Here is a 27,902-nt window from a genome sequence, read left to right on the forward strand (position 1 = left end):
CTAATGGGTACAAGGTTTCTTGTACCCACAAGATGATAAAAATGTTTTAAAATTAATTGTGGTGATGGTTGCATAACTCTGTGATATATTACAAGCCACTGAATCATACACCTTAAGTGGGTGAATTGTGTAGTATGTAAATTATATCTCAATAAAGCAGTTCTTAAAAAATACTAAACATGGCCGGGCGCAGTGGCTCATGCCTGTAATCCCAGCACTTTGGGAGGCCGAGGTGGGCAGATCACGAGGTCAGGAGTTCAAGACCAGCCTGGCCAACATAGTGAAACCCCACCTCTACTAAAAGTACAAAAATTAGCTGGGCATGGGCACCTGTAGTCCCAGCTACTCGGGAGGCTGAGGCAGGAGAATTGCTTGAACCCGGGAGGCAGAGGTTGTGGTGAGCCAAGATCACACCACTGCACTCCAGCCTGGGAAACAGAGTAAGACTCCACCTCAAATAAATAAATAAATACTAAACATTTATTATCTCAGAGTTTCTTTGGTTCAAGAATCTGGAGCTGGGTGTTCTGGGTCAGGATCTCTCACGAGGTCGATCAGGGCTGCAAGCCTGAGGGAGGGCTTGAGTAGAGCTGGCGGATGCACTTCCAAGGTGATTCACTCCTACAGAAGGCAATTTGGTGCTGGCTGTTGGTGAGAGGCCTCAGAGCTTCTCTACCTGGGCCTCTCCAGAGGGCTGCTTGAGTGTCCTCATGATATGGAAGCTGGCATCCTCCAGAGCAAGGATCCAAGATAGCACAAGGCAGATGTTTTAATACCTTTTATGACCTACCTTCGTAAGTCACACATTTCTAGTACATCCTATTGGTTACACAGGTCAACCTTATTTATTGTGAGAGGGGACTATACAAGAGTTTATATACCAGAGGGCAGAGATCATTAGGGGCCATCGTGGAAGCTGGCTGCCCTACTTGATGATAATGATGACAATGATAATAATAATAACAGCTAATAATTCTGTGACACTACTGTGTGCCAGGCATTGTTCTAAGCTTACAATAAACCTATGAGGTAGGTACTATTATATCTATTTCACAGACGAAAAAACTAAGGCATAGAGAAGTTAACTGGCTTACCAAAGGTTACACAGCTAGCAAACGACATAGCTGGGATTCAAATTCAGGCAGTATAGCTCCAGAGCCACACTATTAAAAACTGCAATATCACTCCCTAGGTATTACTTGATTTCAGTAAGTTTCATTCATTTGTTCTCCAAAATGAATACACCAGCTGAAATATTCCACGTAGCCGGGCACAGTGGTTCATGCCTGTAATCCCAGCACTTTGGGAGGACAAGGTGGGCGGATCACCTGAGGTCAGGAGTACGAGATCAGCCTGGCCAACATGGTGAAACCCCATCTCTACTAAAAAAACAAAAATTGGGTAGCGCATGCCTACAGTCCCGGCTACTCAGGAGGCTGAGGTGGGAGGATTGCTTGAACCTGGGAGGCAGAGGCACCACTGCACTCCAGCCTGGACGACAGAGTAAGACTCTGTCTTTAAAAAAAAAAGAAAGGAAAAGAGAAAAGGAAAGAAAAGAAGAGAAAATATTCCATGAGTTCTGATTCCCCATCAGATCAGTCTCTTGCTTATTTTTGCCAAACTAAGATGTAAGGTAGAAACTCAGTGTTTTAATTAGCATATCTCTAATTACTAGTGAGGTAATATACTTATGAGCCACTCTGGTTTTCTCTTTAGATTTTACCTATTCATATTTTTGCATATTTTTATTTCATTTGTCTTTTTCTTCATGATTTGCAGAAGCTCTTTCTATATTCTATCCCTTGTATATGCAATCCTTGTCAGTTTTAGACACTGCAAATATTTTCTCCTAATCCATATCCATCTTTAGCTTTGACTATCGGATGCTTTGCTAAATAGAAACCTTTAATTACAACGTAATCAAAGCTATCAAATCTTATGCATTGTGCTTTGGGATCTTATTTAAGAAATTTATCTTTACCCCGAGGCACAAAAACATTTGCCATTTGTTCCTACTAGCTGTATATCACGTTATCTTTCATTTAGGTCTTTAATCACTTTGGGATTTTTCTTTTATATGGTATGAGGGTTCAACTTTATTTTTGTCCATATAATAAGCCAATTTTCTGAGCACTATTATCCATCTCTTCCCTACTAACTTGTGACACTACCTTTATCATACACCATGTCTCCAAATATCTGTGTGTCTATTACTGAGTCTAGTTTAGTACTAATTCCTGTTTTCTCAGAGGAAGGATCTATCACTAAGAAAGTTTTTACTCACACTGCTTTCTAGATTAGTGAAAAATTCAACCACCACCCCCCAAATCCCCACGGGTTCAATATTAGCCTGTATTCTTCCCAAAACAGAATACCCAGTTAAGAAGATAATTTTAAAAAAATAAATACATGTTTATTTAAAAAAGAAAAAGAAAAACCCTACCAAGAACAAACCCTGGTCAATGAGAAATCAATGCTTCCTCTGAAAGCCAGCAACAGCCGGTGCTGTCACACCCAAGAAGTACAGGTACCTCAGTCCAAACATCAGGTCTCGAATATTCTTCTGTGGTCAAAACTGGCATTCAACAAGCTGCTGGTCTGTGTGGGCTCCAATTATTAGCACAGACAACTGTTACCACTGGATATCTCGCTGCCTATGCCCACTACCACAGCCCAGCCACCCCCATAGCCTCAGGAAAGTTACATATCCTCAACACTCCATTTGTAGGCAAGTTCCTCCACTGCCTTCTTGCTGGCAAGCCTGGCAAAGCGCTTCTGTTCAAATCCATTGGATCTGCAATCAAAAGAGACATACTATTCAGCTAGAACCCTGAAAGGGGCATTTGTTTCAAAAGAAAGGGAAGAGTTTACAATATAATGAAAAGGGGGGAAAGTAAGGAGTCATATGAAAATATTTTAGGCATAGCCGGGCACGGTGGCTCACGCCTGTAATCCCAGCACTTTGGGAGGCCAAGGCGGGTGGATCACGAGGTCAGGCATTCAAGACCAGCCTGCCCAATATGGTGAAACCCTGTCTCTACTAACAATACAAAAATTAGCCAGGTGCAGTGGCAGGTGCCTGTAATCCAGCTATTCGGGAGGCTGACGCAGGAGAATCGCTTGAACCTGGGCAGCAGAGGTTGCAGTGAGCGGAGATCGTGCCACTGCACTCCAGCCTGGGTGACAGAGTGAGACTCTGTCTCAAAAAAAAAAAAAAAGAAAAGAAAAGAAAGAAAGAAACAAAAAAGAAAAGAAAATATTTAAGGCATATGCAATAGAATCAAAGGGACAAAATATATCATTCATCCTTTTCTTAGTCCTTGTTCACACCCTTCCCCCACTCTGACAGCTATTTCAAACGTTTGCCACTCTCTAAAAGCCTGGTTCTCTCTCAGCTCATGTCCACATCTTATATTTTATCCATTCATTACACAAACATTTATTGAATTTTCATTATATACTAGGTACCATGGTAGACACTACATGAAAATGAGTATGACACAGCACCTGTCCTGATGAACTCCCAGACTAGTGGAAGAGAGAGACATTTAAACAAATAAATTAAAAGAACAGCATAAACTCTGGTAGAAATACGCATGGGGTGTCATGGAAACAGAATGGGTATCTTAATCAGCTTGGGGGAGGTATGATAAAAAGGTGACATGAGGGTTGGGCAAGAATGATCAGTAAAGGCTCTGTGTTAACTACAGCACTGGGGATGGAAGGGCCAGAAGGGTCTGGAGGTCATTTCAGAACAGAATGAGCAACAAGAACAAAGGCACGGAAATAAGAAGTGGCCTGGTATGTGCAGCAAACCAAAGGCAAACTGGTATGGCTGGAACCTGAAGTATGACAAAGGGAACAGCCATGAGTCAAAGTTGGAAAGGTAGGCAGAGGCCAATGCATAATGAGCTGCGTAGGCCATGGTAAAAAGCTTAGATTTCATCCAGAAACGATGGGTTTAAAGCAAGAACTTAAACTGCATTTCAAAGAGATCACTCTGGAGGGGATCTGGGGCAGGAAAATCACTGCAATGGTCCAGGCAACAGATGATGAAGGCAATGATAAAGAGGGACGGAAGAGAGAAGACACAGGAGGCAAAATTAGTAAGACTAAGTAGTAGCACTAACTGATTAGGTACACAAGGACAAAGAAGGAGGAGGCAAGTTAGAGAGCACAAGAGTAGGAGCAGGCTTACAGTAGAAGCTGATGAGTTCAGCTTTGAATACAATGCATTTGAAATCTCTCAAGTCTAAATCAATAGAGAAATCCAACAAACAGCTAAATACACCAGACCAAGATGCAAATACTGATTTGGAAATCATGTACATATAGGTCATAGTTGAAAACATGACTAGGTAAGAATCAGCCAGAGGGAGTACATAGAGTGAGAACAGCTAAAAATTACGGATGGAGCCCTGGGAAAGACTTAAGAGGTGCACAGAGGAAGAGGAGTTTGCAAAGGTGGCCAAGAATGATCAGAGAAAAGAACCAGGAGTAGGGTGTCATGGAAAACAATACAGGAGTGAATTTCAAGGAGGTAGTGAGTGGACCTCAAATCCCTTTAATTACCATGCATTCTCTTGGTCTTCTTATCTAAACTTCTTAAAATGCCTGTATTCACTATTTGTTTCCTCACTTTTCATTCACTCCTTAATACATTAGAACCTGGCCATTGTTTCACTACGCAAAGGAACTAGCCCTTTCAGGTCATCACTGACATTCCTTGTTGCCAAATCCAATGACTCCTCCTTCCTCTTCCCCAAATCAGCAAACAGGTCCCACCAGCTCACCCCTGACCACATCCCCACTTCCTATTCTCTTATTAACCATCCTTACTACCACTGCCTGGAAGTCGTAGTTCAGACACTCATTACTTTCAGCCTGAGCTACTGCAAAAGCCTTGTATCTGTTCTACTTCCAATCTTGTACCTTTCAAATCCTTCATATTACTGCCATAATGGATTTGTCTATCTAAAATGCAGAGCTGTTTTTAATCCTTCCACGTCTCCCCTTTACCTCTAGGGTGAAGACCAAGCTCCTCAGATAGGCTTCCAGGGCCTTCTGTGATCACGGTCTGCCAACCTCTCTCATCCATCTCACGCTTTATGCTATCCAACAACAGCAAATTACTTAGGGACCCCCACCACCTGGTAACACCATGGTGTCTCATAGCCTTATGACTCTGCACATATAGGACCCTCTTCCTTTAATATCCTTCCTTTCCTTCTTATCTTGGCTGGTTACCCACATCCCTTAAAACTCAGCTCCCACATTTCATCCGTTAGGAAGCACTTCCTGATCACATCCTCCTAAGGCTCAACTTACTCTTCCTTTGTGCTCCCAAAACATCTTGAAAATCTTCTATAGTAACACTAACCAAACAGCGTTGAAACTGTCTGTCTTCTATTCTAGATTGAAAGTGAGCTCCTGGGCTCAGGGGCTATCTCTCATTAATCATGGAATCCCTAGTACCTACTACCTAGCTGCTTACACTTATAACATGTACGCTAAGACTTTCCCTTAAGGCATGAGTGGAGTGAGTAACAGAGGGCTTTAAGAAGGGAAGCTTGGCTGGACATGGTGGCTCACGCCTGTAATCCCAGCACTTTGGGAGGCCGAGGCAGGTGAATCACCTGAGATGAGAAGTTCGAGACCAGCCTGGCCAACATGGTGAAACCCTGTCTCTACTAAAAATACAAAAATTAGCTGGGCGTGGTGCTCACACCTGTAATCCCAGCTACTCGGGAGGCTGAGGCAGGAGAATTGCTTGAACCTAGGAGGCGGAGGTTCCAGTGAGCCAAGATTGTGCCATTTTGCACTCCAGCCTGAGCAACAAGAGCGAAATTCCGTCTCAAAAAAAAAAAAAAAAAAGAAGGGAAGCTTATTATAAATGGCATCCTCTCCAACCTTAGAAGCATGGATGGTATTCCAAAGCACCAAGGAAACCACTGTTTTTTACCTTGGAAATAAGGTCTTAAGAGAGTTACACTAATATGATAATACAAAGGACATATGAATAACAAACACCAAATCCTAAGCAGAATCAGAAAACAAATTGCAGGAGAACTCACAGTGGAAAGAGCTTTGGACCAGAGAATCAGGAACACAGAGTTCTAATTCCAGCTTTCTCAGGGAAATTGCATGACTCTAGGCAAACTGCTTATTTATTGGGCCTCAGTTTCTCTTTTTTTTTTTTTTTTTTTTTGAGACGGGAGTCTCGCTCTGTTGCCCAGGCTGGAGTGCAGTGGCACGATCTCGGCTCACTGCAAGCTCCGCTTCCCGGGTTCACGCCACTCTCCTGCCTCAGCCTTTCGAGTAGCTGGGACTACAGGCGCCCGCCACCACACGCAGCTAATTTTTTGTATTTTTTTTAGTAGAGACGGGGTTTCACCATGTTAGCCAGGATGGTCTCGATGTCCTGACCTCGTGATCCACCCGCCTCAGCCTCCCAAAGTGCTGAGATTATAGGCATGAGCCACCGCACCCGGCCCCGTTTCTCTTTCAATTAAGAGAGGCTGGGTAACTATCTTATGGGTTTTTCCAACTGTAACAAACTATATATCTGTTCCGGAAATATTCCCTTGCAGCAGGCCGAAAAGAGACAAAACTAGAAAAGATGATGAAAGATGAATAACAAAAAGAAAGCAAGGGTGACAAAGGGAAATAAGGGAAGAAATCTAGGATAAAATCAGAACAAGAAGTGGAAAAAAGCAACTGAGAAAGATGAAGACAAATTAAACACTAGTAAAAAAAACTAGGTCAGGGAGAATTCTAAGTTTTGGGTCCAAAAATTAAAAAACAAAAAACAAAAACTCGGTAGCAGGGAACATCTGTAGGGTTGTGCTATAAAAAGATCTACTTCTGGCTGTATGTATGGCAAATGAGTGTTCTGAAAAATCCTCCTTCTACCAAAAAGCCTACATACAGTGAACTGCAAACGGAACTAGTAAGCTAGCCTGTAACCACAGCTACCCTAAAGATATCTGCCAAGATGAGGAACTACAGTCAACTTATAGATATCTGCCAATATCAGAAAGAAGAGCCTTAAATTTTTTTATTGTGGAGTTGGGGTCTCACTATGTTGCCTAGCCTGGACTTAAACTCCTGGGTTCAAGCGATCTTCCTGCCTCAGCCTCCCAAATAGCTGGTACTACAGACACATGCCACCACACCTGGCTGCTGGATTTTGACGGCACCCCGAGGGACAGAAGACAACGCCTTAGGCCCATATAAGGTGGGGAGACAGATTCTAGACATTGCAGAGTAACCCGAACAGACTAACCTATCCTCAATTAGCAACTATAAAACCTAGACAAAACAAAAAAAATAGGTATTTGAAGGTGTGGAAGAGTGACCAAAAGTAAGTATGAACTGGATGAAGTCTGTATGTGAAGAGAGATTTGCTGGAGGGCAACTTCCCAAACAGCATGGCTCATGAAGGCAGAAAGCCACAGGCTTACTGGCTTGAGGAATTAGTGCAAAGTGGGCAGAACAGCTAGGAAATTAGGGGGGAAATCTTGGAAGAGAAGGAACTACAAAAGAGATAAACCTCAAAATCTACATACAAACCCTAGTCAAATCCTTGGCTAACTGTTACATGACACATGCGCAGAGAAAATACCATCAGGCCAATTAAAAAAATGGCAGCTAGAAACTAAAAGAACTGAGCAAAGATTGTAGCTGCGGTCCACTGCAAAGGAGACAGTTTGGAGTTCAGCTATGTTAACTACCTGCTAGAATAAAAACTAACACACTTAAGAGGAGTACAGTATAACAGAACTCAAAGTCTCTACAGTGTATCATTCATGATGCGTAGTAACAATTTTAAAAAGTGACCAGACAGGTAAATAAACAGGAAAATGTAATACACACTGAAGAAAAAGCTGTCAATAGAAACCAATCCTGTGGTGAATCCAATGTTGCAATTAGCAGACAGGACTTCAAAGCACTAATTACATATCATAAATATTTTCAAGAAGAGGAAAATGTCTCATAATGAACAGATGGGAAATCTCAGCAGAGAAATGTAAGCTATTAAATGGAAATTTTAGAGTTGAAAAACAAAATAAACCAGCTAAAACAAAAAATCCACAATTGATAGTAACTGATAGAAAAATACAAACACAAAAAACCCAGAATACAGGCGATCTAAGATCTAAACACCTTGACCTCACTGACTTTTATAAAACACTACCTTATATAGCTACAGAATATACGTTCTCTTCAAGTGCAAATGAAACATTCAGAAGATAGACTATGCACTGGGCCATAAAACACATCTTAACAAATTTCATTTTTATTATTGTTTTTTGATACAGGGTCTCACTCTGTCATCCAGGCTGGAGTGCAGTGGTGCAATCACAGCACATTGCAGCCTCGACCTCCCTGGGCTCAGTGATCCTCCCACCTCAGCCTCCACAGTAGCTGGGACTATAGGCGTGTGCCACCATGCCCGACTAATTTTTGTGTTTTTTTGTAGAGACAGAGTTTTGCCATGTTGCCCAGGCTGGTCTCAAACTCCTAGGCTCAAGCAATCCGTCTGCCTTGGGCTCCCAAAATGTTGGGATTACAGGCATGAGCCACCATGCCTGGCCAATAAATTTCAAAAGATCAAAATATTAAAGTATATTATCTGACCAAAATGGAATGAAATTATAAGTAAATAGCAGTAAGATATCTAGAAAAGTCCAAATATTTGGAATTAATGCACTCCTAAATAACCCATGGAGCAAAGAATAAACCAAAAGGATAATTAGAAAATATTTTGAACAAAATCCAACATACATTCCTGAAAACAAAACTCTCAGCAAAACAGGAATAGAAGGGAACTTTAACTCCATAAAGGATATCTACAAAAAACCTATACAGCTTACAACACATTTAATAAATGTGTTGTAAAAACTACATGTTTTCTTCCTGAGATTAGGAACAAAGCAAAGATGTCTGCTCTCACTACTTCTATTCAACATCTGCACTGAAGTGCTAGCTAATGCAACAGGGCAAGGAAAAGAAACAAAAAGCATCTAGATTGTAAAGTAAGAAATTAAACTGTATGCAAAGATGGAAGACCCACTAGGTACAAAATCTGATGGAATCTATAAAAAGCTATTGTACAAAGTGAGCTTTACCTGAAGGAAAACAACTGACAATACAGTGTAACAGAACTCAAAGTCTCTACAGTGTATCATTCATGATGTCTAGTAACAATTTAAAAAAGTGACCAGACAGGTAAATAAACAGGAAAATGTAATACACACTGAAGAAAAAGCTGCCAATACAGAAACCAATCCTGTGGTGAATCCAATGTTGCAATTAACAGAGAGGAAGGACTTCAAAGCACCAATCACATATCATAAATATTTTCAAGAAGAGGAAAATATCTCATAATGAACAGATGGGAAATCTCAGCAGAGAAATTAAGCTATTAAATGGAAATAGCTCAAGCAATGGAAATGCCAGTGATAACATTTAAACTTTCAAGTGTAAATTAGAATTCTGAAAAACTGTGAACTCTTTAACTTTCCATTATTTAAAGAGTTTTGTGATAAGACCGGAAGTGATGTTAACAAAAGTGATTTTCTGATATTGTATAGTGGAAATATGTCAACATTTGGAAGGTCTGAAAAACTCAGCAAACCAATATTTTACAAATGACCAATGCATGATGTTATAAAATCATGCATGGGTAAAAGATCCACTCAAAGTATTAAAAAAATTAATATAACAGTAATGAAAGTTCTTTGATCTGGTTTCAGGTTCCACATAGCTCACCTTTAAGAAACCAGCACTTGTTGAGTTTTTGTGTAACATTAAGAAATATAATATGCCTTCTCTTTCTAACTACCTATGTGTGAGGCTAAATTTTCTTTCTATACTCCAACTGAACAAATCACAACAGACAAATACAGAGTCAAGTTACCTATTATTAAGTCAGACATTAATGAGATTTGCAAAAATGTAAATCAATGCCATCCTTCTGTTTTTTCACTTGGAAAATGTAATTATTTTTCATTTAAATATACAGTAATTATGTTAACATAATTAGTTTATTTTTTTTTGAATGAATAAACACTTTTTAAATGTCTGAGTTTTAATTTATAATGTGGTAAATATCAATATATATAATCCACATCAACAAAAGCTTTTTGAGGTCATCAGTAATTTTTAAGAGTGTAGGCCAGGCACGGTGGCTCAAGCCTGTAATCCCAGCACTTTGGGAAATCGAGGCAGACAATCATATGAACCCAGGAATTCAAGACCAGCCTGGCCAATGTGGCAAAACCTCGTCTCTACTAAAAATACAAAAATTAGCTGGATATGGTGACACATGCCTGTAATCCCAGCTACTCAGGCCACTGAAGCATGAGAATTGCTTGAACCCGGGAAGTGGAGATCGCACCACTGCACTCCAGCCTGAGCAACAGAGCAAGACTCTGCCTCAAAAAAAAATAAGAGTGGTTGGGCATGGTGGCTCACCTGTAATCCTGTAATCCTGTAAGCCTGTAATACCAGCACTTTGGGAGGCTGAGGTGGGTGGATCACCTGAGGTCAGGAGTTCGAGACCAGCCTGGCAACACGGTGAAACTCCGTCTCTATTAAAGATACAAAAAATTAGCTGGGTGTGGCAGTGGGCGCCGGTAATCCCAGCTACTCGGGAGGCTAGGGCAGGAGAATCGCTTGAACCCAGGAGGCAGAGGTTGCAGTGAGCCAAGACTGCGCCACTGCACTCCAGCCTGGGCGACAGGGCGAGGCTCCATCTCAAAAAAAAAAGACTGTAAAAGGGTCCTGAGATTAAAAAGTTTAAGAATTATTGTGCTAGATACTAAAACAATGTCCTTTAGTAGGCAAGAGGAGATGGGATCTAATATATGAGTACACAAACTGACTTTGGATGGAAGCAAATATTCATCCATCATAACAGGAAGTTAGAGTACGTGGGTACAGATGTTGGTAGGTAGACAGATGAGGTGGTAGAGGACTGGAAGACATTAAAAGTGACTGCCTCCTAAAACCATAAAGTGAATAAAGATTCAGAGGCTACCTTTTAAAGATATATCACATAGAAGGCTCCAGACTACAACTCATCACTCAACCCCTCTAAACCTTACAAAATATCATTAAAAGTAACCAATGTCCAAAACAAAGGGTGTCTTATCTGAACCACCTGAGGTGTTTGTCCAGAGCTTTAAAAAGTATTATGAAAAGGAAACAGAAGGAGGAGTGTTCCAAGCATGAGAAATAGGATTTGTGGACCTCAGAAATAGAAGCAAGCAAAGTGCATATTTTTCACCTTGTGATTAAAGCAGAGAATGAAATAAAGTGTGGAGCAACTTACGAGTGGTTAGGGAAGGTTACAGTCAGGTAGAAAATGTAAGAAATACCCAGGCTTACCTGTCCACTCCGTCCCAGCGATATCCAGGCCAGATATTAAATCTGTTGGGAGGAGGTGCTGGACCACTGTAGCGAGGTCTCACTAATGAGAGGAGTAAGAAAAAAGTATTCAGTTAATGACATAGTTTAATTCAGAGCTGGATGGCAATGTGGAATTTTCCTTTTTTTTTAGTAGAGTCTCACTCTGTTGCCCAGGCTGGAGTACAGTGGCACGATCTCAGCTCACTGCAACCTCTGCCTCCTGGGTTCAAGCAATTCTTGTGCCTTAGCCTCCCAACTAGCCGGGATTACAGGCGTGCACCACCATGCCCGGCTATTTTTTTTTTTTTGTATTTTTAGTAGAGATGGGGTTTCACCATGTTGGCCAGGCTGGTCTCGAACTCTAAGGTGATCCACCCACCTCGGCCTCCCAAAGTGCTAGGATTACAAACATGAGCCACTGCGCCTGGCCTGGAAAAATTTTTATATAGAAAGACCAATTGAGTTAAATCTAAACTCACAAATACAATGAATTTAAATTATTTGGGAAATCCTTCCTTGCATATAGCTATGTATCAGCATCCTAATGATTCTCTCTTCACAAGTCACCTCCAACTGATGATTCCCAGAAGTCCCACCTTTTTTATTCTTGTTCTCCTTGGCCTTATTCTTCTTGATGAAGTTGGCCATAGGGTCCCCCTCTCTTTCCTGTTCTCTTAGCATCCTATCCAGATCTTCGTCATCAATATAGCGGGCCAGAGGCTTTTGCATCTCCTTCATTGCATCCTCCACATTTTGTTGCTGTTGCCGGCTCTGGGCAAGCCTGGGCAAAAAAGAACCAAGAGTGTTTGCTATCCTGTATGACATTTTCACTTCTACACGAGATGGACCATACTGATAAGTTTGGAGAATCTCCTCTTTCTAGTACCCTAGGGCAAATACTGAGCAGGGTAAAATTCCCAGAATACCCACTAGAAGTGTGGAATATACCAATATCCTAGGAAGAAGATTCAGCGCACCAAATTTCCCATTACTGATAACAGCTCTGAAGGCATAATAAGAAAGTAAGTGATCAGAAGAGCAGAGAAATGACTTGTTCCAGTCACTGCCATCTTGTTTACCCTTTCAGTGGTTCCCTTACCCTTTTCCCCACTGGGCATACAGCTCATCTCTCTCTGAGTCCTTTTCTGCTTTCCTCCTTTGCTCTAAACGTTCGAGTTTCAAATTCCTCTTACGACCAGACTTATCTCGAAATACGGTTTCAGCATATTGAAATTCAGCTGCAAAGGAAAATTATACTCAAATATCAGGATCAAAATCAGAAATAACATTCTAAGAGATCAAATCAACCGCTTGGGATTCTAATGCTAGATAAGAACTTCTGCAGCCAGACCAAAGTAGTTCCTACCAACATCTTGGTGCATATTGGCACTGGGCCCAAGAAATGGCATTTTCCTTTTTTTTTTTTTTTTTTTTGAGATGGAGTCTCGCTCTGTTGCCCAGGTTGGAGTGCAGTGGCACGATCTTGGCTCACTGCAACCTCCACCTCCCAGGTTCAAGCGATTCTCCTGTCTCAGCCTCCTGAGTAGCTGGGATTACAGGCATGCAACACCATGCCTGGCTAGTTTTTTTTTGTATTTTTAGTAGAGACAGGGTTTCATCATGTTAGCCAGGCTGGTCTTGAACTACAGACCTCAGCTGATCCACCCACCTCGGCCTACCAAAGTGCTGGGATTACAAGCATGAGCCACCGCGCCTGGGCGAAATGGCATTTTTCAAGAAGGAAAGAAGCACTGGGATTCACTGAGAAATTACAACAATGCATAAAACCAGAGCTGAAATTTGATAGCAATTAAAAGTTCAAAATATCAGGTACAATAAGCTAAATTTAAAAAAAAAAACCAGTATGAGCCTAAATTGGTCTCTGCACTTTCATATTTTTACCTTCAAATGCCATGGTTTCTTGATCCTGTTCCTTGAGCTCCTGCTGTTCTCGCTGTATGTCAGTTAACACCAACCCAGTTTTAGCCCCAGAATACATGTGTGCAGCCTATGCAACGGAAAAGGGAGCATCCAACATTAATGAGATGATGTGACAGTAGGCTCCATCGGTACACAGTTAGTTGCATTTGTGTCTAATGACCAGCAATAATTAAACCTAAAATTCTAGCTTTATATTCTCAATAATTACCACAGGATTCAAAAACTCTAAAAGAAAACCATCATCAAAACCATCAAGTTTAAGAGTAAGCAGAAACACTAACAATATATTAAATGGAGGGCTACGCATTTGTATTTCTGACTTTTCAGTATATAAACTGCACACATGAGGATTATCTCAGGTCATCTGATCAGAAACCAGTATAAAGCACTAAGCCTTCCATTAGAGACCCATACTGATAAAATATTCCATTTACAGTACAAACTCAAGCAAACCTAAGATCCTTAAATTGTGGATATATTTCATGGTAATAACAGAAGATCTAACAAATGAAAACTTTTTGCTAATTTCCACTTAGTATCAAGATAGCAAATCAGCCCACGAATGAAGCACACAGTATATCTTGATATCCTTAAGCAACGAAATTGGAATAATATTAAGTTGTCCATGAACTAAATGGATATATAAAATGCCAAGGGGTCCAGCTGAAACAGAGACCTCTTTTTTCCCTAAAAAAGAAGAATCTCACTTCCTGGGTAAAGAACAGGCTGGTCTACCCTGCCAGGACCAGTCTTCTCAGAGTCTTCTACGGACAAGATTTACCTGATAAGTCTGCACTGGGGAGAAAAATGCACATCACAGGCTCTATCATCCTGTTTCTTAACCACTTACAAATAAGATTCCTTTACTACTACCAATGTTCTTTACAATATAATTACTCAAGGTTCATATGGATTTTGGGGTTTTTTGGCTAATTCATCAAGCTTTATCATGAATTTAAAACAAAACATTGACTTCTCAGACAACATGATTTCTAAAAGTGGTTTCATATTTTAAGTGCCTCTCCTTAAGCTCTGGATACAGAGACCTATAGTCCAATTTATACTAGTAAATCACTAACACTAGATGCTTACTTTGTCCCAAACACTGTGCTAACAGTTTTACTTACACTGGCTTAATTATCATAACAACCTTACACAATAGGTACTACTATTATCCACAATTTACAGATAAAGAAACTGAGGTTTAGAGATATTAAGCATCTTGCCCAAATCTCACAGACAGTAAGTGGCAGAAGGAGAATTTCTGTATGTGATCCGTTTGACACAATGCTTGTGCTCCAAACTTCACTCTGCAAATTACAGTCCTCAGTTTATTCCTAAAAAAATAGGAAGTTTTTCTAGACCTGTTAAAATGAGATTGTAGAATTAAGAGGCTATAAACGCAGAAGCTACTTGGGAAATCTGGTATCTGTAAGTCCATCTGGGATGGGTTATAGCCAGTTTGCCTTCAGAAGGAAAGACTTCCAAAGGTCCTTTTAACTAAGATTTACTACACTTCTAAGAGCTACATCCTTCTTCTTGGCTTGATTCTCTAGGACATATATAAAGCTGAGAGAGAGGAGTCACACGAAAAGAAGGCCATGGCTCCTGAAAATCCTGACCTTCTTTCCAGGAGGCTGACTCCTTCGAGGCGGGGACAGGTCAGAATCAGAAGATTTGGTCCTCTGTCTCCTCCTTGGTGGAGAGAGGTCAGAATCAGAGCTCCGGTGTCTAGGTCTATTCCGTGGAGGTGACAGATCTGAATCAGAATCCTGGTGCCCTGGACTTTGTTTATGCCGTGGAGAAGAAAGGTCTGAATCAGTTGCTTTCTGGCAGTCACCTGGATAGGAGCAAAGAATCTGTGTGACTCTGACGTCCCCTAGGTGAAGAACTTACATGAAATCTCCTATGGCTGGGAGAAGAACCTAGAAATTAAAGAATTCCTTATATTATTATTATTTTTTTTTTTTTTTGAGACAGTCTCAGGCTGGAGTGCAGTGGCATGATCTCAGCTCACTGCAACCTCCGCCTCCTGGGTTCAAGCAATTATTGTGCCTCAGCCTCCCAAGTAGCTGGAATTACAGGTGTGCGCCACCACGCCCAGCTAATTTTTGTGTTTTTAGTAGAGATGGGGTTTTGCCATGTTGGCCAGGCTGGTCTTGAACTCCTGACCTGAGGTGATCTGCCTGCCTCAGCCTCCAAAGTGCTGGGATTATAAGCTTGAGCCACCATGCCTGGCCAAAGAGTTCTTTAATCCCCTTGGAAGAATCTAAAAAAATAACTTACCAAGCTAATGTACAATATTTATTTAGTTTTCCTATGAAGAATTATCATTAACCTTAAACATAAGTATGGATGGCACAGGAGAAGAGCAAAGTCAGAAACAACTTTTAAGACCAACAGGTAGAATATGGCATTCTATTCCCAAGTGACCACTGACTGTAACTGGTGTGTAAAATCTCCACACACTCCTCTATGTCAGTAACCCCACCCATGGAAAGACAAAATAACTTGTAGTCAGCTCTCCATAGTGTGGCAAAAGTCAGAAATACCTGGAATATATTCTGATATCCTTGGACTAAAGGATAACAAAGTACTTTAATTTTAAAATTAAAATAGTTCCTAGGAACAAAAGAGGGAGTAAAAAATTTCACTGCACAGGCCTAAGTTCTAGCGACTGTACAAGCATCACAAGTCACCTCCCAAAGGGCATTCTGCAATATGTATCAACAGTCTTTAAAACGCCCACATCTTCTGACCCAGTACATCAACTTCTCAGCTTTCTAGGAAACTTATATAGAAGTAGTTGAATTTCCAGGAAATCTATCTAGAAGTAGATAAGGAAATAATCCAAAATGGGGACAACAGTTTATGTACAAGGATGTTCATTATAGAATGACAGAAGAAAAAACTTAGAAATAACCAAAAACATTCATTATTAGGAAAATGGTTAAATTTATGTAATGAAACACTATTAAAAATTATACTAACATAAAGATGTTTTTATGGCCTGAGGAAGACTACGTTAAGAAAGGAGAGCAGGCAAGATTGCACATGCAATACAAATGTTCTACACAGCCAGAGCTCAACTATATAAAAAATGCAAACCAAAAAAGACTAAGATGACCCTGGCTACAACACTAACAATAATTGCCTCTGAATGACAGAATTTTGTGTCACATTTTATCTTTATATACTTCTGTACATTCCAAAGCTTCTGCAACAAATAAATTGTACTTTTATATGGGGTGGAGCGAGTACATAAAAAGACATATGAAAACCTTCCTCCCTGCCACCATAATTGTTAAACTCTCCCAAACCCAGCCTCTCACTTTTCAAAACTTTCCCAAAGAAATTCCATTCTTATACCTAATAAATCAAGTAAACGGCCAAAAGAAAGCTCCCAGGGATACATACATCCCTCTCATGGACAGTCATATGCTCACCTTTGGAATCAAGCTGCTTCTTGTCTCCAAAATGGGATTTTGCTTGCTTTTTTCGTGGAGGAGAGATGTCAGGGTCATACTCATATTTGCTGTTCTTTGGGAATGACAAATGGGAGGCTCCTGACTCCTTCCAATGTGGAGAAGTCTTGCTAGAGGCTCTTTCTGGGGCTTTACCACTTTTGGTTCTGGGTAGGGAATGAGTGACATTAGGAGCCAAATCAGGGGAGTCATGACGGGCCCTTCTGAGTTGCTGTGTGTCTGAAGAGCCAAGAGTCCTCCTAGATGTGTCAGGGGAGTTGTTATGGACCCTTCTGGGGGAAGAGATATCTGAGGAACCATGATGGGCTCGCCTAGGAGGAGAGGGATCTGGTGAATCACGACGGACTCTCCTAGGAGATGCACCTGAAGAATTATGCTGAGGCCTCCTTGGGGGAGAAGGATCTGGAGAATCATGATGGGCCCTCCTTGGGGGTGAAGTGTCTGAGGAGTCATGACGGATCCTCCCGGGAGGAGATGTGTCTGAGTCGTGACGAGCCCCTCTGAGGGGAGAAGGATCTGGGGTGTCATGACGGGCCCTCCTAGGAGATGGGTCCGGGGTGTCATGACGGTCCCTCCTAGGAGATGGATCTGGGGTACCATGACGGACCCTCCTAGGAGACAAATCCGGGGTATCGTGACGAAAATGTCTGTTTGAGGGTAGGTCTTCATTGTGGCCTAAATACAAATAACAAAGAGTCAGATTCCCACAAATGCTCTGTCCCTCTGTCCACCCCCACACCCAGTTTCAAAAGATGCTCCAGCAGCACATACCTCAGAACTGCTCAGAAAGCCCAAAAGGCCTGCACAGTTTTCTTGCTTAGAGGCAGCAAACCACCACTCATGAATATCTTAAGAATAACCCCTCCGCCTACCAAGTCATAAATTTGCAAAGCATTTTCAGCACATTTTTCATATTATATCCTTTAAGGTAAGCAGGGCAGGTACCCTTGTATTACAGCATGAAAACAGAGGCCACAGCCTCTGTTTTCAGCTGAGGAGCTGAGTGATTTCTTACCTAAGGTCACAGCTCCTAAAATGAAGACACAGGCTAGAATCCAAGTCTTCTAACTCCCAGTCCAATGTTCTTTCTAAAACCTCATTTGTGCAGAGTTCCCAGCTAGTGGCTCCTACCGATATTTTGCCTAGATACTTTATAGTTTGTACTCACTCTTGTTTCAAAAGGTAAATTGACTAAAACGGTGAATATCGAAATAAAATGCTGTTAACTATTTAATCCATTTCACTGTGCTCTTTCTTAGAGAGGGGAAAAATCATCATAAAAAAGAAAGGAGCAAGTAATTACCAATCACCTACTGTGTGCCAATGTTTCATAGAGATTACCTGATTCAATTCTCACAACAAGCCTAGGACATAAATATTGTCATTTCATTTATACATGAGGAAGTTGATACTCAGAAAGATTAACTTGCCAAAGTCATATTGCTAATAAGTGGTAGAGGAATATTTAAATCCAGCTCTATTTGACTCCAGAGTCCATGTGCAATCTTTAAAATATGTAGTTTTAAAGTTAAAATACATAGTTTGAGACCTTCCATATTCAAAGGCACCACAGAATGAAATATCTATAGCAACTGGAACAGTTTCAAAATCCAGTTCTTCCTCTACCTCTATTTCTTGTCATTGAGCTCCATAGCCCAAATACAAATAAAAGCTGGGTAGGAACTGATGAATACTTGTTAAATGGATGAATTAAACCAAGTCAACTCCTTTACTTTGGGGAACAGCCCTATCTGATTGGAATCCACTCCACAGAGAAAAGTATGATGTCTGTGGGGGGCCTAACAGTAAATCTGAAGGAAGCAAGGGTCAGAGATTGGTAAGCGTACTTCCAATAACAAATTGGGATGGGGCAGTGAAAGCAAGGCAGAAGAAAAGGAGTGAGTGAGTGTGAGTGTGAGTGTGAGTGTGTGTGTGTGTGTGACTGACCTTCTAAACATTCAGATACACAAGAAAAGGTACTGTGTGTGTGTGTGTGTCTGTGTGTCTTCCTAGACAAACAGACATGGAGACCAAAAGATTCTCTTTGGAAAAGAATTCTTATTAGGCTACAAAAATCAAATACCTACTAGCAATTAAACAATTCTACAAATATTTATTAAAGGTAGCTCCTTGTGCTAGATAGGGGAATATCATGGCAAATAAGACTAGTCTATGCTCAAACAGATGTGACAAACAAATGCTTTTTATCCAATTCTCAAGGACTCAAATTTTTTTAAAGAGAGTTAAATTAAGATTATTAGCTTAGGAAGAGTCCAAAGTGGGCAAGTGGAGGGTAATGCACTATAAAACACCAATACTTAAGGAAAGAAGAGAGAAATTTACTAACACAAACAGAACAAAATACACTGGTCCTTGACCCCCCAGAAATGAGTTGCTTCATTGTGGAAGAGGATAGTGGTAGCTAAAGTCCCCAAATTCTGTTCCTGTTTCTTGTAAACTCCTCCCAAAGTCTTGCCTATACACCAAGTGCTCTCCTATTCTGAGTCAAAAAGGAATGGGTGCTCAAAGGCCTCCAAATTAGTCACCGACCTCAGTAATCCTAATGCCAAAATATAAGAGAAAGAGGAATATCTGGTCTATAAGTTCCTATGTCTTACTACCTCTGAAGAAGTCCAACTTCCTTTTTCCTGCTTTATTTTTCAGGATCAATGACATGCTAAAACAAACTATGCATTCCTCTGAAGAAAAGTATAGAAAAGGAAAAAAGATCTCCCCTACTAATGGAAATTTAGATTTATCTATTGTTGGAACTCACCTCCCAGAAGCTTCCATTTGGCACTGGAACGAAAGGCCTCCATCTGCTTTACCTCTTCTGGCCGCTCATCCACAAACTCTGCCACCTGTGAGAGTAAAGATTTCCTATGCTTAGGAAATCCACAGGATCCAGCCAAGAAGCACTGTCTCAAGAACCTGAAGTTACAACCATTCCGATTCCTAACACAAGGGCGTATATATATCCAAAATGGTCATGAAGAAGTAAGTAGGGGTCTTCAGTTATGTTTGCTCCATAAACATCTGATTGTCACTGTATTGGTTTAATTGTAGATCCTTCTCTAATTAATCAATTTCCCTGCAAAGGTTAATTTTTTTCATTACAAACCTTTTTATTAACCTGCTAGGTACACAACAGCCACTTGTAAACTAACAACTAAATTCCTTTTAAACTTTTACTTCTACATTAACAGCGGAAACATAGGTGGCTCCCCCCATCATGCCTAGCACTAATCAAGGACTTTGGGTTTCTATGAAACCTTTCTTGTTGTAGGTAGTCACAGTGATAGGTTTTCTTGAATATAACCAAAAAGAGCCACTGAGATGTACACAGAATCATTAATCTTTAAGAGCTAAAACCACATTTCATATCTTCTAAACTTCTGAACAAATCAGAATCTTCTCTATAGTATTCCTAATAAGTGGTCACTCGCCCAATCCCTTCCTGACAAGGAACTCATTATCTTACAACACAGTCCACTGCATTTTTCAAAAATGTTAGAAAGTTCTTAGTTTTACTAGTACCATATCTGCCTTCCTATAACTTCTTTGAATTCATTCTAGTTCTGACCTGTGATGTAAGTGATCCCCTTTCCACATGACAAACTTTCAAGATTGCTGGCATAATAAATCCTAGTTACAGAGTAGCAACTATGTGCAAGGTACTGTGTTTTGTGGTGTACTCATATAATCTAACTCGATTCTCACAATAACCCTGTAAAGAAAGGCTCCACACTACTGAATAGCAAACTGATTCAGAGAAGTTCAGTAACTTTCTCAATGTCACAAGTGGCAGAACTGGAATTTAAATCCAGGTCATAATAGCCCTCTACTTCTCCCAAAATCCTACCATCATTCTTCATATAACCCAGTTTTGAGCTCTCTCACTGAGCGTTAAAAGCACAGGTTTTGGGCAAGATGAATTAAGATCTAAACCCCAGCTCTGCCACTTAGCATTTGTGTAACCTTTGGTAAATTATTCTAAGCCTCAATTTCCTCATTTGTAAAAGTGGAAAGGATTGCTATAAGGATTGAATGAGATAATTCATGTAAGCTTAGCCATGCTTGGTACATGATAAATGCTCAATAAATTACACCTATTAATTATTCCTGTGCTGCCACTGCTATCGTAATCATCATAATCGTTTTACCATTATTACTGGTGGTGGTGGTGGTGGTGATCTTGCAGTTACAAAAATGAATTCAGTAATCAAGATCTGTTTTAACCAATGCAGAGAGCAGTGGCACTAAAGCCTCCTTTGTTTAGGTTTTTGGGCCATCATAAAAGCAAGACAATATTATAAAAGAAAATGGCCAGGTGCGGTGGCTCATTCCTGTAATCCTAGCACTTTGGGAGGCTGAGGCGGGTGGATTGCTTGAGCGCAGGAGTTCATGACCAGCCTGGGCAACACGGTGAAACCCCGTCTCTACCAAAAACACAAAAATTAGCTGGGCATGGTGGCAGGCGCCTGTAATCCCAGCTATTCGGGAGGCTGAGGCAGGAGGTTCACTTGAACCTGGGAGGCAGAGGCTGCAGTGAGCCAAGATTGAGCCACTGCACTCCAGCGTTGGTGACAGTGTGAGAATATGTCTCAAAAAAAAAAAAATAAAATAATAAAAACAATTATGAACTAAGTGAAAAGGCAAATGATAAAATACACCCACAACATAAGCCTAATGAACATATAAAAAATGATTCATTTCACTAGTGTTCAAAGAAACTGGGCCAGGCACGGTGGCTCACGCCTGTAATCCCAGCACTTTGGGAGGCCGAGGCAGGCAGATCATGAAGTTAGGAGATCAAGATCATCCTGGCTAACACAGTGAAACTTCATCTCTATTAAAAATACAAAAAATTAGCCAGGCATGGTGGCAGGTGCCTGTAGTCCCAGCTACTCGGGAGGCTGAGGCAGGAGAATGGCGTGAACCCGGGAGGCGGAGCTTGCAGTGATCCGAGATCACGCCACTGCACTCCAGCCTGGGCAACAGAGTGAGACTCCACCAAAAAAAAAAAAAAAAAAAAAGAAACTGGATACCATTACTCACTTGCTAAATCGGCATAGGTTTGCTATTGGTTTTGTTTTGTTAATAATCCTTCAATATTGGTGGGGCATGTGGCTAACGCCTGTAATCCCAACACTTTAGGAGGCCTAGGCATGAGGATCACTTGAGCCCAGGAGGTCAAGACCAGACTGGGCAACACAGAGACCTCATCTCTACAAAAAATACACAAAATTAGCCAGGCATGGAGGTGCGCACCTGTGGTACCAGCTACTTGCAGGACTAAGGTAGGAGGATTGCTTGCACCTGGAAGGTAGAGGCTACAATGGGGCATGATCACACCACTGTATTTCAGCCTGGGCAACAGAGCAAGACCCTGTCTCAAAAATAATAATAATAATAATAATAGTGCTCTAATATTGACGACGTAGGCAAACTGGCATTCTCATCACCTCTAGTGGGAGTGTAAATTGGTAGCACCTTTTGGAAAGCGACATGGGAATATAACTAAAACGAACCATACCCTTTGATCCACTCATTTCATTTTATGGGAATAAAGAAATAAACTGATTTCTACAAATGATTTATGTACAACGATGTATGATATTTTATAAGTGGAAGCAATCCATGTATCCAGTAATAGAACAGATAAAATATATATATTGAACTACTACATAACCATTAAAAATCATACACTCAAAGAATATTTTAAGGTCTTACCAGAGTATCCACAACATATTATTTAGCAGAAGAGTAGACTCCAAAACCCTATGTACAGTATGATCCCAATTATGTTCAAAAAAATAAAGTACAAGCGTGTATAATCTCTAAAGAGAAAAACCTGAAGAGATATGCATCAAAGTATTAGCAGTTATCTTTGGATGGTAACAATGCAAGTGTTTATTCTTTTAAAAACTTTAAACTTTTTTTAATTCCCAAATATTCTGTAATAAATATGCATTGCTTTTATAAAATTTAAAAATAACAACAAACATTGTTAATATTTATTTCTTCTGACCAAAACTAAATTGGCTCCCTAAGATCACTATTTCCCTTCTAATTACTAGCAAGCCCTCTTTTAAATAATCTATTTTAGAATTTTGCTGGGAATTGGCCAGGTGCAGTGGCTCACGCATGTAATCCCAGCCCTTCAGGAGGTCGAGGCGGGTGGATCACGAGGTCAGGAGATCAAGACCAACCTGGCTAACATGATGAAACCCTGTCTCTACTAAAAATACAAAAAAAACCCAAAAAATTAGCCGGGCGTGTTGGTGGGCCCCTGTAGTCCCAGCTACTCAGGAGGCTGAGGCTCCTGAGAATGGTGTGAACCCAGGAGGCAGAGCTTGCAGTGAGCCGAGATCGCACCACTGCACTCAAGCCTGGGCAACACAGTGAGACTCCGTCTCATAAAAAAAAAAAAAAAAAAGAATTTTGCTGGGAATTAATATTAAATACTCACTGGAATCCATCTTTACCAACTTTAGTGGAATTCAGCCTATCTACAGCTCTCCTTTCCACTTTGTTTCTCAGAAATTCTCAGCAATGGTTTCATGAACCACTGGGAGGTCATTTGCCTATGATTTTGTCCACCTGGCTCTTACTTACCCTTCAAAACTCGGTATTTACATCTTTCAGGATATCTCCCAACAGAATACAAAGTATGCTACCTCCCCGGACTCTAATGGTACTTGGTACGTATGTGAAACATCCCCAACATTTACCATACTGTTGAAATTTATCTGAAATTCAGTTTTTCATTCTAGGGTATAAACTCTAAAATACAGCTATGTTCTATTAATCTACATATCTCCAGTACTTAGGCAAGAATATACAATTTGAAAGCTTAGTTAAATCACTGAAAAAAGGGGCAAATAAAAAGTTCCCTATAACTGAACCTCAGCATTGTTTTTAAGGAAGATTCCAACAAAATGAACCACAGCTAAGTCTCATCATTACTCTAACACTGATGTCGAGAAGTCCTCTCTCCGTGATCCATCTCATTTCTAGGCTGATGGACCCTCCATAAAGAGACAAGTTGGTGTATAGGCATCAGCAAAGAAAACTATTTTAAACAGCTCTTTGGAAACTGTCACCTCTTTTCTGTTCTCAACTAACCCCCCTACAAGTCTACCCTGAGCTGGAAAAATAAATTTGAGAAGCTTGGCCTGGCACAATGGCTCACGCCTGTAATCCCAGCACTTTGGGAGGCCAAGGCAGGTGGATCACCTGAGGTCATGAGTTCAAGACCAGCCTGGCCAACATGGTGAAACCCCATTTCTACAAAAATTAAAAAAAAAAAAATTAGCCAGGCATGATGGCGGGTGCCTGTAATCCCAGCTACTCAGGAGGCTGAGGCAGGAGAATCACCTGAACCCGGGAGGCGGAGGTTGCAGTGAGCCAAGATCATGCCATTGCACTCCAGCTTGGGTGACAGAGCGAGACTCCGTCTCAAAAAAAAGAAATTGAGAAGCTTGCTTCATTTCAAAATCCTGACAGCCCCAAAGATACATACCACAGGCAAATCTCCATCATCTTCCTCTTCCTCCTTTTCTAGTTTGGTTGTGGAGATAGCTGTCCAGCTCACATCATCATCCACAATCCGCATTCTAAATGGGAATAAGAAGATCAAAAAGAGTCATTCTAGGATACCAGCATAAAAACACTTATATATTGGTTTTAAAATAAAGTTCAAAATCCTACAGGATCCTGCATGGTCCAGTCTTTGTCTACAAGGTGGTCAACTTCATCTCCTACTGCTACTTCCTTGGTTGAACACCTCCCTGGTCATCCTTTGGTGCTTAGAAAGGAGCCAAGTTCCTATCACATCAGTTTTCACATATGCAGTTCCTTCCCTCTGCCTGATCTATTCTTTTCAATCTTTTTCTTTTTTTTTTTTTTGAGACGGAGTCTCACTCTGTTGCCCAGGCTGGAGTGCAGTGGCACAATCTCGGCTCACTGCAAGCTCTGCCTCCCGGGTTCACACCATTCTCCTGCCTCAGCCTCCTGAGTAGCTGGGACTACAGGCGACCACTACCACGCCTGGCTAATTTTTTGTATTTTTAGTAGAGACGGGGTTTCACCGTGTTAGCCAGGATGGTCTCGATCTCCTGACCTCGTGATCCGCCCGCCTTGGCCTCCCAAAGTGCTGGGATTATAGGCGTGAGCCACCGCGCCCGGCCCTAGTCTTTTTCTTTTTTGAGACAGGGTCTCACACTGTTGCCCAGGCTGGAGTGCAGGGACACCATCATGGCTCCCTGCAGCCTTGACTTCCCGGCTTCCCGGGGTTAAGTTATTCTCCCTACTCAGTCTCCCAAGTAGCTGGGACTACAGGCATATGCCACTGTGCCTGACTACTTTTTTGTATTTTTTGTAGAAACAGGGTTTCACCATGTTGCCCAGACTCGTCTCAAACTCCTAGATGCAAGCAATCCACCCGCCTTGGCCTCCCAAAGTGCTAGGAAACTCTTTCTCATTCCAGGAAACTCTTCCTCATTCTTCAGGTCCTAACACAAATTTAACTTCCTTTGGCAAACTTTTCTTGACTGCTTCACCCAATTCCCTCACCATCCCACACTCACTCAAGACTAAGAAAACTCTTGGAATACTTTCATTGCATTTATCGTAAAGAAAATATATCGATTAGTTGTGTAATTAGTTGCTTAAAGCCTGTATTCCCATTAATCTATAAGCTCCACAAGAACAGGGACTATGTTTTTTTTGTTCACAGAGGCATCCTCAACACCCTACAGTAACTGGAATACGAAATATTCAATAAATGTTTGTTACATGGATAAACTATATAGCTGAGCCCAAATAATAACAATGACTGCCATGATGTGAAGTTATTCAAAAAGCCAAGGTCACTTAATGCAATCCCTCTAATCACAACCACCACTTAATAAAACCATTATTATTCAGTATTATTCTCATTTTAAAGATAAGGAAACTGCAGCTCAGTGAGATGAAACACCTTGCCCAAGGGTACACAGCCTATAAAGTGGCACAGCTAGGATTCGAACTCTGACCAGTGCCGCTCCAACACTCAAGCTACTTTCATCACATGGCACTGCCTCCAAAGGATCCACACAAGTCAGCGAGGCAGAAAGACGAAGACAATAATAAGGCAAGCACCAAACCAGAAAAGAACTTGGACTAGTTCTTTAGAACAATGTGAATTCACTGGGTATCTCAGTGCCTTAGGGTTACTGTAACAAAGTACCACAAATTGCATGGCATAAAACAACAGAAACTCTCTCACAGTTCTGGAAGCTAGCAATCTGAAATCCAGGTGTCTGCAAGGCCATCCTCCCTGGAAAGTCTCTAGCAGAGAATCTTTCCTTGCCTCTCCCAGCTTCTGGTAGCCCCAGGCATACCTTGGCTTTTGGCAACATAAATCCAATCCAATCTCAGCCTTCATCTAGACATGGTCGTTTTTCCTTTGTTGCTGTGTCTGTATCCATACTTCCCTCTTTTTAAAAGGCAAACAGTCATCTTGGATTTGGCACCCACCTTAATCAAGTATGACCTCATCTTAACTGATTACATCTCCAAAGACCCTATTTCTAAATGTCACATTCTGTGGTTCTGGGTGGAAAACGATTTGGTAGGGCCCACTACACTGGGCCACAAAGTTGTCCCATATGAAAATAATACCCACTTCATGGTAGTGTGGTGAGGCTTAAATAAACTTATATATGTTTAAATTTCTTATAATGGTGCCTGGCAAGAAAAGTATAACTATATAAATGTTAGCTTCTCTCGTTAGGACTATTACTAAGAGTAACAGGAGGTGATCAAAGGTCTCTGATTCAGAACCAAGTCCTTGGGATCTGGGAATCCCCACAGGCAGGTACCGGGCCCTAAAGATCCAAGCACAGAGGCTTTGAATCCGCTCCATTATTCTCGAGACACAATATTCATTCTCTATGGGAGAGGACGGAAGTCTACCAAGGCGGGAAAAGAGTAATCAAAGTTACACCCCGGCTTTAACGCACTGACGCTACTGCTCAGAGGCTCGAGATGTAAGCGGGGCGGCAGAGGCAAGGCGGAGGGCCTCAAGCGATGTGAGTGGGGCCCTGAGCATGAGCAGGGGTCGGCGGAGAAGCCAGGAGACCCGCCAAGAGGGAAGGAACCGCCGGGCGGCCGAGGGCGGAGTTCGGAAGGGGTGGCGAGTCGTCGCAGGCCCCGCCCCGGCCGGTACCAACTCACCCCTTGCCGCCGGCCCCGCCAGGCTTCGGCCGCTTTTTGCGACGCTTGCGACCGGACTCAGATCCCCGGTCGACGCCGGCATCTGCCCCGGACAAGTAACGCTTCAGATACTCGGCCTTGGAAAGCGGCGGAGCTGCCGCCATAGCAGCGGCGAGGTCAGAGAGACGGGTCGAAGCTGGGGACAAAATGCCTCAACGCGTAACGGACGCCAGCCACCCGACGGGGCGGGGCCACGGCCGGAAGTGGCGGAGAGTGCTAAGAACCGCGCGACTGGCAGGTGCGGCCACCGGGGACGCGCTCGCAGCCTAGCCAGGGACGTGCACACCTTCGGGGCGCTACACAGCCCTGGGACGACGCCACCAGGTTTCTTCTCTTCATTCACCCACCCACCCATCCATCCATCCATCCATCCATCCATCCAACCGCAGCAAGCGCTGTTCTATTAGGCCACAACCTGACCCAAAGGACCCCGCTCCCAGCGGCCGCCTAAACTCCAGAGCACTAGCAAGAAAGTGAAGGGCCACGGGCTGCAGCGTAGCCGAGTTTGAATACTGGTTCCATAGCTGGCTAGCTGTACGACCTCGGGCAAGTTATCACAAAACAGGGAGAATCCCGACCCCTAGCTCGGAATGGTCACGGGCTGAGATGATATTAATGTGTGAAGTGCGCAGAGCGGTGTTGGGCACATGGTCATCGGAACTATGTTCGTTATTTTTATAAGTATCTTTAAGTGGGGGGAATCTGCTCCACTAGGCTTCCAGGTACCTACCGTCCAAGAAAGGAAGCCAGGAAGTGCAAACCAACATAATTACTATGAAAAACGTAGTTTCTAAGACCTGT

The 27,902-nt window shown here is 41.8% G+C and overlaps 1 protein-coding gene across 2 annotated transcripts; it reads right to left on the reverse strand.

Moving 5' to 3' along the window:
- Positions 1 to 2,388: 2,388 nt before the first annotated feature.
- On the reverse strand, positions 2,389 to 27,304 carry BUD13 (BUD13 homolog). 2 transcript variants are annotated; one of them, XM_055354968.2, is made up of 11 exons: positions 27,063 to 27,301; positions 24,367 to 24,460; positions 19,618 to 19,702; positions 16,803 to 17,516; positions 14,979 to 15,196; positions 13,318 to 13,423; positions 12,515 to 12,653; positions 12,012 to 12,196; positions 11,395 to 11,476; positions 10,480 to 10,595; positions 2,389 to 2,794 (listed from the first exon to the last, which is right to left on the reverse strand). In XM_055354968.2, exons 1-11 carry the CDS (start codon positions 27,203 to 27,205, stop codon positions 2,664 to 2,666), a joined length of 2,013 nt encoding a protein of 670 aa, XP_055210943.2. In that variant the 5' UTR covers positions 27,206 to 27,301; the 3' UTR covers positions 2,389 to 2,663. The 2 variants fall into 2 exon arrangements, with proteins under 2 accessions (XP_055210943.2, XP_030872309.3); XM_031016449.3 differs by lacking the exon at positions 10,480 to 10,595 and having other exon boundaries at positions 27,063 to 27,304.
- Between the last annotated feature and the right edge of the window lie 598 nt (positions 27,305 to 27,902).

Source organism: Gorilla gorilla, chromosome 9 (assembly GCF_029281585.2).
Source record: "Gorilla gorilla gorilla isolate KB3781 chromosome 9, NHGRI_mGorGor1-v2.1_pri, whole genome shotgun sequence".
Classification (NCBI taxonomy): Eukaryota; Metazoa; Chordata; class Mammalia; order Primates; family Hominidae; genus Gorilla; species Gorilla gorilla.

Bases quoted from the DNA above. Each gene is read 5' to 3' on its own strand.
- BUD13 (XM_055354968.2), bottom strand. From the start codon at position 27,205: ATGGCGGCAGCTCCGCCGCTTTCCAAGGCCGAGTATCTGAAGCGTTAC. The intron at 24,461-27,062 runs GTGAGTTGGTAC...ATTCCCATTTAG, and splicing joins GGCGGGGCCGGCGGCAAGGG to AATGCGGATTGTGGATGATG. The intron at 12,197-12,514 runs GTAAGGGAACCA...TTTTTTGCCCAG, and splicing joins TATGCCCAGTGGGGAAAAGG to GCTTGCCCAGAGCCGGCAAC.